This window comes from Notamacropus eugenii, chromosome 3 (assembly GCF_028372415.1).
Source record: "Notamacropus eugenii isolate mMacEug1 chromosome 3, mMacEug1.pri_v2, whole genome shotgun sequence".
NCBI classification, from domain to species: domain Eukaryota; kingdom Metazoa; phylum Chordata; class Mammalia; order Diprotodontia; family Macropodidae; genus Notamacropus; species Notamacropus eugenii.
In genome coordinates, this window is record NC_092874.1 from 348471121 (window position 1) to 348484864 (window position 13744).

General features: G+C 36.1%; 1 protein-coding gene across 1 annotated transcript in view; it reads left to right on the forward strand.

The window, feature by feature from the left end:
* Nucleotides 1-13744, forward strand: part of ALDH7A1 (aldehyde dehydrogenase 7 family member A1) — a 38951-nt gene that overhangs the window by 11042 nt on the left and 14165 nt on the right. Inside the window, exons 5-9 of the mRNA XM_072597220.1 lie at nt 157-280; nt 1819-1951; nt 8064-8108; nt 9910-9987; nt 11772-11869. Of these exons, the coding sequence (XP_072453321.1) occupies nt 157-280; nt 1819-1951; nt 8064-8108; nt 9910-9987; nt 11772-11869 (478 nt within the window). The remainder of the gene's footprint in view (nt 1-156; nt 281-1818; nt 1952-8063; nt 8109-9909; nt 9988-11771; nt 11870-13744) is intronic.

A 13744-nucleotide genomic window follows, 5' to 3' on the forward strand; every position in this document is an offset into this window, starting at 1 on the left:
CTTCTGTTTCTACTTTAATCCAATTTGTAATATCCTTGAGTAATACGTGATTCCTTTCTCCTTCTAGGTTTTTTTTTTTAATAAAGCTATCGGGTTTGAAAGATTCATTCATGTTAAAAAATTTTTTAAATTAGTGCATACATATTTTACTTTCAGGTATCTTTGGAGATGGGAAAAATCTTAGTGGAAGGTGTTGGAGAAGTTCAAGAGTATGTGGATATCTGTGACTATGCTGTTGGTTTATCACGAATGATTGGAGGACCCATCTTGCCTTCAGAAAGTAAGCAAGTAAAAAATTGTCATGATAAAATCTGCTAACTACAGTCATACATCTTTCTAGTAAAGTTGTCAGGTTAGTAAATAAATTGAGTTACTTAGGAAGATAGTTCCCCCAAATTTTCTAGATTCCACTGTATTTGAATGTGTAATTAATCTTGTTGAAAAGGATGGGGAAAACTCTTCATATGGAATTAGTATATGCCTAACTGTATATTCATCAGCTGGGCTTTGTTACTTAATAGTTAATTAATTTCCTCCATTTGAGAACATAAGTATTTAAAAATTTTGATTTGGAAAATTAGAAAGTACATCCACTGTTGCTATGATATTCTACAAAGAAGCAAATATTTTAGATTACTACTTCCAGAATTTTAAGAAAATACAAGGGTAACACAAAGGTTTTTATTTTATTTTTCAGTAAAAAAAAGCTGACTTTGCCAGGCAGAGGGGATACAAAGGTGAAATAGTTTCTGCTTTTAAGAAGGTTACATCCTATTGGGAAAACATGTACATATTATGCGTATAGAATAAATACAATGTAGTGTCAAAGAACAAAATTTAATACCATGCTCTTCATTTTAGACATCTGAAAAACAATTATATCTTATTAATTCTATATACATATTGTTCTATTGAATACAGAAATGTGAATTCTCTCATGCTCTAACGACATCTGACATGACATTTTTTTTTTTTAAATTTTTTAATTTTTTTAATGTTTAACAATCACTGCCATACAATTGCGATTTTATCCCTCCCCACCCACCCCCCACTACCTCCCTCCCTCCCCACGACTGCATACAATTCTGTATAGATTCTACATATACTTTCCTATTGAGTATATTTTCACTATAGTCATGACATGACATTTTTTGAAACAACATTTATTTGAAACAACATTCATGTTATCATACAGGTATTCTAAAGGTTAAGGGTAGTAGTTTTTTGTCTATTAAAACAGTAGTCATTGAACTCTTTTGGGAAAGCCCCTGAAGAATCATCCTCCTAACACAACTCTTTAGCCCACCTTTCCCTCAAAGGCTCTCTGTTGACTGGTCATCCCTGCCCTGAAGTAATCAAAGAGACTTCGTCTCACTCATCAATACTTTAATCCTGTAGGAAATGTCAGTTAGGTGGGTCATTATTCTGATCACTTCAGAGAAAAGCAATGATCTAAACTAAGTGGAAGATATTTCTTGGTTTGTGTCTGGTTACCACCTGTCATCACTGTCTTGGGCTTTAGCTTTTCTTCCAGTCTTTTTATAACTTTCCTAAGAGAAAGTGATTAGGTCTAGGAAAAGGGATGGAGGTCATTAGTGGAAAGGAGGGCATTGCTTCCTGAGAAGTTTAAATTCTCATAAGATTTCCTTCCTTATTTAGACTGCAGAAATACTTATTTTGTAATATTTCAGTTGAACTAAAAGATGGGGTTATGCTTCCACAATAGTTAGGGAGGTTGTGTCCTAGCAATTGGAAGGAATCATGCAAAGCTTTCTTTGCAGTGGTTCTTAATTTGGGTTCTTTATTCTTCTCATTCAGGACCTGGCCATGCCCTCATTGAACAATGGAATCCTTTGGGCTTAGTTGGAATTATCACTGCATTCAACTTCCCAGTGGCTGTGTATGGCTGGAATAATGCCATTTCTCTGATTTGTGGGAATGTCTGCCTTTGGTAGGACTTAAGGTTTCCTTTTCCTTTTTTTAAAACGATTTCAAATACGCAGGTTATAACATTGCCTTTAATGCACATTTGTGCTTTATTTTGTTTATATTTATAATTTTAAGTATCTTATTTTATTCATTGTTGATTTAACCCTTACTGATTTTACCCTAACCTCCCTTTTTTTATTTCCTTTGATACCTAGCACAGTGCTAGTGCAACACATTTGAGGTAACACAATTGTAGTAGGCTACCAAACTAATAGTAGATTTGCCAAATTGAAGGTCTACAGAGCTATTGTGCTGACCTCATTGTTATATATTGTGAAACCTGGACAGTCTACCAGCTCCATGCCAGGAAACTGAATCACTTTATTTGAATTGTCTTAGGAAGATTCTGAAGATCACCTGGCACGATAAAGTGCTAGACACTTAGGTTCTTACTTGAACTAATATGCCAAGCATTCAAGCTCTGCTTCAGAGAGTGCAGCTCCAATGGACTGGCCATGATGTTGGAATGCAAAATGTACACTTGCCAAAAAGACTTATGGAGAACTCACGCAGGACAAATGTTCACATGGTGGTCAGGGGCACTCTCAAGGTCTTTCTTAAGAACTTTGGAATTAATTGTGTGATATGGGAGAACACTGGCAGAGGACTTCTCAGCATGGCATGCCCACATTAGAAGGTGCTGTGCTCTGTGAGCAAAGCAGAATTGGGATAGCTCAAAGGAAACACAGGATGCACAAATTTGGAGTTTCACAAGGACTACTTGTGCCTGACCTGTGGTAGAGCATTCTGAGCTCATGTTGGTCTGATCAGCCACAGTTGGACACATTGAAATTTCACTTTATCATGGTGATGTCATTTTGGTCCTCTTCAAGAATGAAGGAAAACAATCAACCAACCAATCACAATTGAGAAGATGTTGAGAAATCAGTGTACAAGGTAACTGAGGAAGGGGAAAATATCAGAGGTTTAACAAAAGAGCTTTAGACTTTATTAATACTGAAAAAAGGTGGCCAAGAACATCAACTACCAACCTGTGTGTTTATTGTCTGTTCTCTAAAATCTCTGATATTCATCTATGCACAAAACAAGGGCATCCTATCTGAGGGGATTAGTGGGGAAAAGGCATGCTTTGTAAGCAACATTTAAGAGTGGAAAACACTTGAATATTAGATAATACATTTACCATTTTGTAGTGATTAAAAGATGTAGAGAATATAAGATGTCACTGTGTCTGCCTGCTGTTTGGTGATTATGAAAAGGCATTTGAGAGGCAGAGCCAAGATGGCAGGGTGGTAGGAAGCATTACAGCTGAGTTCCTTCCCCATAAAACTTCTTAAATAGATCTAGAAAATGCTCCAGACTGAATCCTGATGGGGTATTCCAAAAGAGTCATGAGTCATCTGTTTGGCCCCACTCAGTATAGAGAATCAGATGGAAAAGTCTGCAGACACTTGAGATGGACTCTGGCCAGAAGCATATGTGCAAGCACTCCAGTGCTCAGGGACAGGTAAGTGTAGGTCCCAGATCCATACAGGGCACCCTTAGACGCATACCAGGATACTGCTTTGGGGACAGGTGTGAATTGGTAGCCTGATTTCCCACTACTCAGTTCCAGGTCACAGATCTAGGGTGAATTGAGAAAAGAACCAGTGTCTAGTGGTGGTATTCCCAGGTAGGAAGGCCCTGGAAAGTGAACCAAGAAAGCAGTAGTGTGGCTCAGAGCCCAGGTACTCCAAGTGTCGAACAGGGTCTCATTCTCAGCATCTACCCCAACTTACAGAGGAGCAATGAAGGCATGAATCAGACCAAAGGGGAACCTATAATTCTGCCACTCTGAACCAAAAGAGCTTTTCACCTGCCTCATAGGGGCTGTCTAGCAGCAGTCTGCTCTTGCTCAGACCCAAACTCATTTCATGAACTTGTAGAGTTCAGATCAAGGGGGTAGTAATCAGACCATTCTGGGAGCACTGAAAGCTTACAGGTCCCTAGACACCTAGAGGTGTTCCTGAGATCCTGGAAATAATAGAATAAAGCAATAATTGGATTAGCTTAGACATTCCCTTCAGAATGACCAAACGATCTAGACCTAAAGATCCAAGTCTGAAGTCAGGAAGCAGGCTGAAAAAATGAGCAAAGAAAAAGAATCCCTCCATGAGAGAGCTATTATGGTGGCAGGAAAGTTCAAGACACAAGCTCAGAAGATGAGAGTGACCCCAAAACATACACGCAAAGTCTCAGAGCAAAGCAAAGCTTGGGCAAAATTTTAGCTTGAATTCCTGGAAGAGATGAAATGAGTTAAAAAGAGTTAAAAATGATTTTGTAAATGAAATGCTTGAGGAAAAAAATTGGAAAACAAATGAGAACTATGAAAGAAAGAAGTGGAAAGAAAATTAACAACTTAACATGAGACAAACCTTGCAGAACTGAAAGCTTGAAAATTATAATAGATTAGGTAGAAGCCAGTGATTCCATGAAGGAAGAAGAAATAGAAAAAGTAAAAAAAAGTGGAACATAAGGAAGATTATAAAAGGTGTCGTATAGCAAAACAACTGACCTAAGAAAACAGATTGCAAAGGAAAAAAAGTCATCAGGCTATCTGAATGCCACTCCCCACCAAAATAGCTTAAATTTCTTATTTCAAGAAATCTTTAAAAACTGCCCATATTTCTTAGGACCAGAGGGCAAAATGGAAATAGGAAGACTTCACTGTTCATCTCCTGAAGAAATCTCCAAATTAAAACTCGCAGGAATATTAAATCCCCAAATCCATAACTTCTAAGTTATCCATGCATGATTTTCACCCTATTAGTTTTATCCTAAACTTCCTTTCTGTATTGCCTTTGATACCCGGCACAGTGTTAGTGCATCACAGTTGAGGGATCACAAGAAAAATACTTCAAGCAGCCTGAAAGAAAGGATTTGTGATTAAGCAGCCACCACTATAAAGGAGGGGAGAACTTGCAGTACAGTATTCCAGAAGGCTAGCAAAACTGAGCCTGGTGCTATATGGGAAAAAATGAACTTTTAATAAAATAGAGGACTTCTAAGAATTCTTGATGAAAAGACTAGGTCAAACGTGACAATGAAGAGAAAGATAAAAAGTTAAACATAAGTGAACAATAATAAAGGGCTAAACAAAGAAAAAGTACTTATATTAAAATGTCGGGAGGTGATATACATGTCTTCTCTGAAATCATCAGTGATCCTAAGGGAAGTTTAATTACACAAGGCCAGGGAAGAGAGGAGAAGAGGAATACAACTGGGGAGGAAGAAAAAAGGGAGGTTAAGAAAAAATTTATCTCACATAATCAGGATATGCCAGTAGAAAGCTATATAAAAAGGAGGAGGGGTTAAGTGTCTGACATCTGAACCTCACTCTCTTCTGAACATATCAAAGGAGAGAAAAAATACACCTACCCAGCTGGGTATATTAAACAGGGAAATAGGAGGGAAAGGTGGAAAGAGATAAGGGGGGATTATAGAGAGGATGGTTTAAAGCGAAATTAGTCCGAAGCAAAACAAACTCTAGGGACATATAAAAATGTTTATAACTTTTCGAGGTGTGAAAGAATGGTAATCTTAGGGGGTGACCTTAGATTTGGAAATAGATAAATTATGGTATACAAATGTTATGTAATACTGTTAAGCTGAATTCTTATGTAATGATCAACCATGATTCCTCATGACTTTATGAAGTATGTTACCTACTTTCTAATAGAGAAATGAAGGAATCCAAGTGAGATAAATTTTTTTGGACATGGCCAGCGTGGAAAATTGTTTTGCTTGATTGTATTTATAAAGGGTTTTGTTTTTCTTGTGGAGAGAGGGTTCAGATGGGAAAGTGTGAAGGTAGATTTTGGTTGATTAAAATATATTTCAAAAAATGAAAGAAGAAAAGGCACTGGATTTGGTAGGGCAGAACTCTTTATCTTAAAGACTTACTTCTGACAAGATATAATCTTGTAACATCAATCGTTCAAAATTCCTTGAAGTTATAACAAAAAATAATCCTATTAAGTGTTTCTCTGATCATAAATTTGAAATGAAGCATCAAAGGGATACATTCTTCTCAAAGGTTTTCACCATTGATATGGCATGAGGTAGGGGATAGTGCACTGGACTTGGTTCAGATGCTATCTCAGACCCTCAGGACCTGTGTGATCCTGGGTAAGTCACTTAATCCCTGTGGGTGGCAGGTTCATCATCTGTAAAAGGAGAGCTTGGACTTGATCTTCTAAATCTGTTCCTTTAAAGGAGATCCAATGAAGAGTTCAAGTCAAAGAAGAATTTTCTGTGTGAGGTGAGATCCTCCAAATGCTTCTGGATGCAGCTGCCATTGTCCTGGTTCCATAAACTATTTCAGAGCCTCCTGGAATAGATTTATATTTGGTTAAGAGTTTGGTCTGGACCTAACATAAGGTCCAATTGGGAAGTAGCCTAGAAGAATGAACAGAGAGAATGAACATCATTAAAAGCACTTGTAATGACAGGGATGCTCAGATCACAAATCCCCCCAAAATGACTCTAAAACATAAGCAAATCTGTCATGAAGAACACATATAAACAGCCTTAACTAGAATTTCTGGAAGATATGAAGCAAAAGGTTTTTTCTTTTTTTAAAAAGAATTTTAAAAAGATGGTTCTAGAGGGAAAAATTAGAAAAGAAATAAACATTATGGAAGGAAGAATTTTCAAGGGATGTTTGACACAAGGGGTTTAAAACCTTGCCTCATCAACAAGCTCTGTAGAAATTAAAACATCAAATAGAAGTCAGTGACTCCATATAACAACAGAAAATATTAAAATAAAAGTCAAAAGCCTGAAAAAAATAGAAGAAAACTTAAGGCATCTTACGGAACGAACAAGTGGCAGAAAAATATCAAAGAGATATTTAAAGATATCATAAAAGGAAATCTAGAACTGGAGGGCAAAGTAAAACTAGAGAGGACCTACCTTCACTTCTTGAAGAAAAGTCCCACAATGAAAATTTTCTTGAATGTTGAATCCAGTACTGAAGATCCAGAGCTCCTTGGTCAAAGTAAAAAAAGAAATTCTCGAGGCAGTCAGAAATAAAGAATTCAAGTACAGTCAATTCTGCTTTAAATTCTTGCTTTGAAAACAAGCAAATTTGCTCACCAGGATTGATATAGTAGGGAACACCAACTTATTCGTGATTTCATTCTCAAATGTAGAAAAATGTACCCCTTCAATATAATTCACCAGTTGCAGCCTTTCTGAGGCTTACTTCCACAAGTCAACTTGTGGTCTTTTCAAGGTAAAGTGCCATAGCAATACTGTTATCTTCTGGTGCAGTAGAAACTATGGACAAAGGAAAGTTGGGCTGATCCCATGAACTCCTCACCACTTCAGTTATTACTGTCAAGTAGTTTATTATGTTCAAGATTAAAAATGATAATAGTACTTTTATTTTCATTCAGCCCAAACTATTTTATAGAAGGAAAAAGATCTAGAGAAGTCGTGACCTTGACAGTAGTCAATAACTCATGTTGTTAGTATTCTCTGAAGGAATTTAGTGAAATTAGGAATTACCAAAATAGTTTACACTGAATTACTTTCTATTTACCCTCTTAATTGCATGCTGAGAAGCCATTTTTTCTGTAACTGTTATTTGTATTCAAATATTAACATTACAGATAAAAGCAAGACAGTTTTCCATGAAAATGTAGAAAGATCTAGAAACTAAATCAATTCTTATTGATTTAACCAACTTACTTAGAGTAATCTGATGTGGAAAAAGGAAGTAAATCTGCTTCCTTTAGCCTTCTCAGGTGTGTTTTAGGAATAGGAAATCTGGGAAGTTTTCCTTTTAATCAAGTTTGTACCAGCAAGACCAGAGTAAGTCACTTAGGAAACTATTGGCCAAACATGGGAGCTTTTTGTTTTTGTTTCTAAGTTAGACTACTTGTAACCTTTTGGAGGGACTTAAGAGCTTAACAAATCTACTGGTAAATTCCTTATTTAGTCACTAAGTTGTCTTATTTTCAATTAAAAATAACTTTGGAAGTGACTTGCTGCTCACGAATGACTTAATTTTTGTTTTTTATAGGAAATGACCAAACAAAATTAAATTTCTTCCTTCTTTTCTTCTAAAGGAAAGGAGCACCGACAACTCCCCTCATTAGTGTAGCTGTCACAAAGTAAGTGCATGTATGTGATGTGAATTTCTTTTGTGGGGCCATGGTTCTGTACTTTGTATTCCCTTCCTACCACCTTCAATGCCTAGTTACTAAATATATTAAGTATATTTCTCTGCATATGTGGATAACTGATAAACTGTGCTTTTCCTAAAGTATAGGTCTGAACGTTGTTCTTTCCATGCCACTTCTTCCTCTTCATTCCCCTTCTACAATAAACTTCAGTGGCTCCCTATTGCCTTCAGGATCAAATACACAATGCTGTTTGGCATTCTAAGTCCTTCATAACTTAGCCCCCTCTTAGCTTCTCAATCTTCTTATACCTTATTCCTTGCCACATACTCTTTGATCCACTGGCCTTTTGGCTCTTCCATGAATCTTCCAACTTTTTCCAAAAACCAGCTTTTTTCTCTCTGCATTTTCCAACATTTTCTGTGTCTATTCACCATACTTGGAATATTCTCTCTCCTCAAATCTGCTTTCTGACTTCACTGGCTTTCTTTAGGAGTCAACTAAAATCTCATCTTTTTTTTCTGGAAGCCTTCCCCAGGTTTTCGTAATTCTAATGTCTTATCTTAATTATCTTCTGTTTATTCTGTATATATCTTGCTTTGTACATATTTGTTTGCATGTTATCTCTCGTCAGATTGTAAGCTTCTTGAGGTCAGGGGCTATCTTTTGCCTTTTTGTATCACCAATGCTCTGCACAGTGCCTGTAAGCATATAGTAGGTGCATAATAAATACTTATTGATTGGTTGAACTTTGATTTGACCCAAACCACATACTGGGTTTCAGATCTAATGTGATAGGTAATTTATCTAAACATGGAGCTTAGCCTGTGGACTTCATTGCCTAAAACTATAAGCTTGAGATTCTGAGAAATTCTGAAAGGGAGTTTAAACTTCCCTTTGTTAATTGGAAAAGAAACAGCTCTCATATGAGAAAGTGTTCCCCAAATGCAGGAGCTACTTAGGTAATATTTACTTACATGCTTGAAGATGGAATGTGAATGATAAAGAGAAAAAAATCCAGTGGTTTTGAAAATAAAATTTTAACATATAATTTTTCTTGTATGCGACAAAAGCTCTTGGAAATGGAAAAGGAAGTAGGTAACTATTAGTCACTTAATTCTCCATGTCATATCCTAGCATGTAATTTTGAGTTAGAGAACTTGTGTTCAGATGCTGGTTATGCTGCTTGCTAACTGTTGTGACCTTGTAACACTAAGTTAATGTTCCTATATAATTTATTCCTCCTAAAAAATGGAGTTGTATTAGATGATCTAAGATTTCTTCTAATTCTAAATACTATAACTTCATATTGTGTTTGTAGGGGGTGAAGAGGTTTAGCTATCTTGGGTGTTTGGTTACAAAGACAGTGTCAGGAATGAATTATTCCTTAGGCCAAAGTATGAGTATTAGAGCAACCAGTATTTAATATGGCAAATTTTATTTTTTGTTTAATTTTTGTTAACTAATTCTTGATGGAGGTTGGAAAATTTTTTTCAAGTTTTTGGTGAGATGTTTACACTTAGGGATTTGTTGCTGTCAGAAGATGTTTCTAGCAGTTACAGATCAAAATACTGAGACAAATTAAGGAGTAGAAGAAGGTATCGCGCATGAATTAGTGAGTTCTGATGATACAACAGAGATCTATAGATAATGAGTTGGTAATGCCACTCCCAGAGGAGCGACCAGGAAAACCAGTACAAACATTTGGGTAAAGAAGGTAGAGTTTGAGGAAACGACCCTTCTTTTAAAAAACTGGTTCAGAAACTTACCTACTAATGCATCTTTTCTTTAGGATAGTCGCCAAAGTTTTGGAAGACAACAATTTACCTGGTGCAATCTGTTCCATGACATGTGGTGGCGCTGATATTGGGTACGTTAGTTCTTTCATATTCTAAGGAATATCATGCTATGTAATATAAGGAAAGATGTCCTAACTTTCAAAGATGGTCCGGAATAGAAAGGGTTTCTTTAGGAACCCTTCCTTACTAGAGGTCTCCAAGCAAAGGCAGGATAACCACTTGTTAAAAATGTTGTAGAACAAAGTCTTGTTTCAGGAACTGGAGGACATCCAAGTGTCCCTTAATTCTCAGATTCTGAAAAATGATCCTAGGAAATTAAATGCATTTCCCCAGAAAAAATGAAACTATGACTAATGGATGGTTGAAATATTGTATTTTTAGTATATTATGGAATAAATAGGATTTTGTGAGCTATCTTTGTACCAAATCTCTGCTTCTAACATTGTTTCTCTTTTCTTTTTTCTCTTTAAAATTTTTAAAAATTAATTTATTTCTTTTTAGTTTTCAACATTCACTTCCATAAGATTTTGAGTTAATTTTTTCCCTCTTCTTCCCCCAAACAGTGTGCAATCTGATATAGGCGCTATATATACATTCATATTAAACATTTTCACAGTCATGTTGTAAAGAATTAGATCAGTTGGAGGAACCATGAGTAAGAAAAAACAAACCAAACCAAACTCAGCAAATAGTCTGCTTTGATCTGCATTCAGAATCCAGAGTTATTTCTCTGGATGTGCACAGTATTTTTCATCATGAGTCTTTTGGAGTTATTTTAGATCCTTGCATTGCTGAGCAGGGCCATGTCTTTCAAAGTCTAACATTGTTTCTATAGGAAATTGCATTCTGAGCTCCAAGTAACCACTTTAAAACTTTGGGAACATACTGCTTTAAACCATTATAGGAACTGGGTTCATGCTTTGTTATAATGGGGTTAGGACTATTGATAATATGAGGAGTATAAGAAATTGAATCAGATGTCCAAAGCTTTTGATCACTTGCTAGGCATATGTCTTCGAAAGGTCACAGACAAACAATTTCCATTTACACCAAAATATGTATAGCAACATTTTTAGTAATTAAGAAATAGAAATGAAGAAGGGAAATGGATAAAGAAATTGTGGTACATGAATGTAAAGGAATATAATTGGATATATGATGGGTATAGAGATATCCAGGTAGACTTATAAACATCAATTCACATGACTTCATTTTTAAAGATCACATGTTTCTATATTTATTTTTAAATAAATGTGGTTGAAAATATCCATATCCCTTGAACCAGGAATTTTACTGCTAAGCCAATGACAAAAATAAAAGGCCATATTTACACCAGTATATTTATAGCACCACTTTTATAGTAGCAGAGAAACAATAGATGCCTACCACTTGGGGAATGTCTAAAAAAATATGACATATGAATATTATGGAATATTGCAATGTTTTAAGAAGTTAAGAATATGATAAATACAAAGATGCATGAAAAGACATATGAGATAATGAATAAAAAAGTAAGCAGAACCAGAACATTCTTCACAATGATTACAATGATATAAATGGAAGGAATTGGCACCAGAAAAACCTGAATCTGAACCTTGTGTAATTATAATAATCAAACATGCCATGGGAGGAGATAGGAGAAACTACACTTCCTTCCTTCTTTTTGGGGCTGTGGAGCATCACATACAAGGTTACACACAGTTGATCCATTTGTTTTGCTGAACTGTTTTATTCTTTAGTACAAGGAATGACCAGAGGGAAGGCAGATGAACAGAGTGATTGCCAGACTTTTCTTAATTATTTATTGTTGCCCCAGTTCATCTGTTAAAATAGATCTGTGACTTTTCTCCTACAGCACAGCAATGGCCAGAGATGAGCGGGTAGATCTGCTGTCCTTTACAGGAAGCACCCAAGTGGGAAGGCAGGTGTCAGTCATGGTACAAGAGAGGTTTGGTGAGTGGATGGTCTCCTGACCATACTTCTTTGAATATTGAATATGGCCTTTTCTCTGCTTATACTCCTTCTGTGGAAATCTGTGCGGTATTTTGAAACATAGAAGTGTAAGAAAGAGTTGCATAATTGTCTTATTAATTCTTTTTTTTTTTTTTATTAATTTTTTTATTTTTTTAATGTTTAACAATCACTGCCATACAATTGCGATTTTATCCCTCCCCACCCACCCCCCCACTACCTCCCTCCCTCCCCACGACTGCATACAATTCTGTATAGATTCTACATATACTTTCCTATTGAGTATATTTTCACTATAGTCATGCTGTGTAGTCAGACTAAGATAAATGAAAGAATCCGTATAACAAATCAGAACATGATACACAAACACATACACATACACAAACATGATCTGCTACATTATGTGAGTGACTTCCATATTTCTCTCTCTGAGTGTGGAAGGCATTTTGCCTTGAGGTCCACCATTGGGATTTTTTTTTTTTTTCAGAAGTTCTTGTGTTATTACAAAAATCTAAGTCTACCAGAAAAAACTCTCACACACTGTGGTTGTTGCTGTGCATAAAGTTCTCCTGGTTCTGCTCCTTTCACTCAGCATCAGGTCATATAAGTCCTTCCAGGCCTCTCTGAAGTCTTCTTGTTCATCATTTCTTATGGCACAATAGTACTCCATTACATTCATATACCATAATTTATTCAGCCATTCCCCAATTGATGGACATCCCCTTGACTTCCAGTTTTTGGCAACTACATAGAGTGCTGCTATAAATATTTTTGTACATGTGGGACCCTTTCCCATTTTTATGATCTCTTGGGGATATAGTCCTAGTAGTGATATTGCTGGGTCAAAGGGTATGCACATTTTTGTAGCCCTTTGGGCATAGTTCCAAATTGCTCTCCAGAATGGTTGGATGCGCTCACAGCTCCACCAACAATGAATTAGTGTTCCAACTCTCCCACATCCTCTCCAGCATTTATCATTTTCTTGTTCTGTCATGTTTGCCAATCTTATAGGTGTGATGTGGTACCTCAGAGTTGTTTTGATTTGCATCTCTCTAACCAATAGTGATTTAGAGCATTTTTTCATATGATTATAGATAGCTTTAATTTCTTCCTCTGAAAATTGCCTGTTCATATCCTTTGACCATTTATCAATTGGGGAATTGTCTTATTAATTCTTAGGTCTAGATGACACCAAAACAAATTTTATAGTTTTCTAAAGACAGGCTTTTCCTGAAGAACATTTGTTAGATTGACCTTGATTGCATTGGCTAGGCAGATGACCCTCCTCTTTGCTTAAAGTCAAATCTATGGACAGATTTTATTAATGACACTGTTTGGGAAGAAGGAATCTCTCCCTTCCTGGGAAAACGTATGGGTACTTCTTAACTTAGGTGGCAGTAAGTAGGAGTAGCAGAAAAGTTGAGGGAAAAAAATTAATCAACTTGTCCCAAATTACTAATATCCTTCTTTCTGGGTGTTTATCAACAAATGGAGGAAATGTTCTAAAGGACTCAGGAGTATTATAGGAGTCATATCTTAATTTTGCTAAGCAGGCGTCTTAGACATAAGAACTGAATAAATTTTGTCTAAGAAGGGGAAATCAAACCTTGCTTTTCTTTCAGATCGCTTATGGATCAGTGAAAGTTATTCATTGGGGTCAGAGTAAAAAACATTAATGTCAGTGATAACGTCTTTTGTTTTTTGGTATCTCCTGACAAGATTTAGCATGTCCTGCACGTACTCTTTAAGCATCATTTCTGATTTAACTGCTATGAGTAGGGTGGCTAAGCAATGACTTAGTATTTCAGTAACTATTCAGCTGATCTAGTACAGTCCTGGTAGAAAAATTACCATATC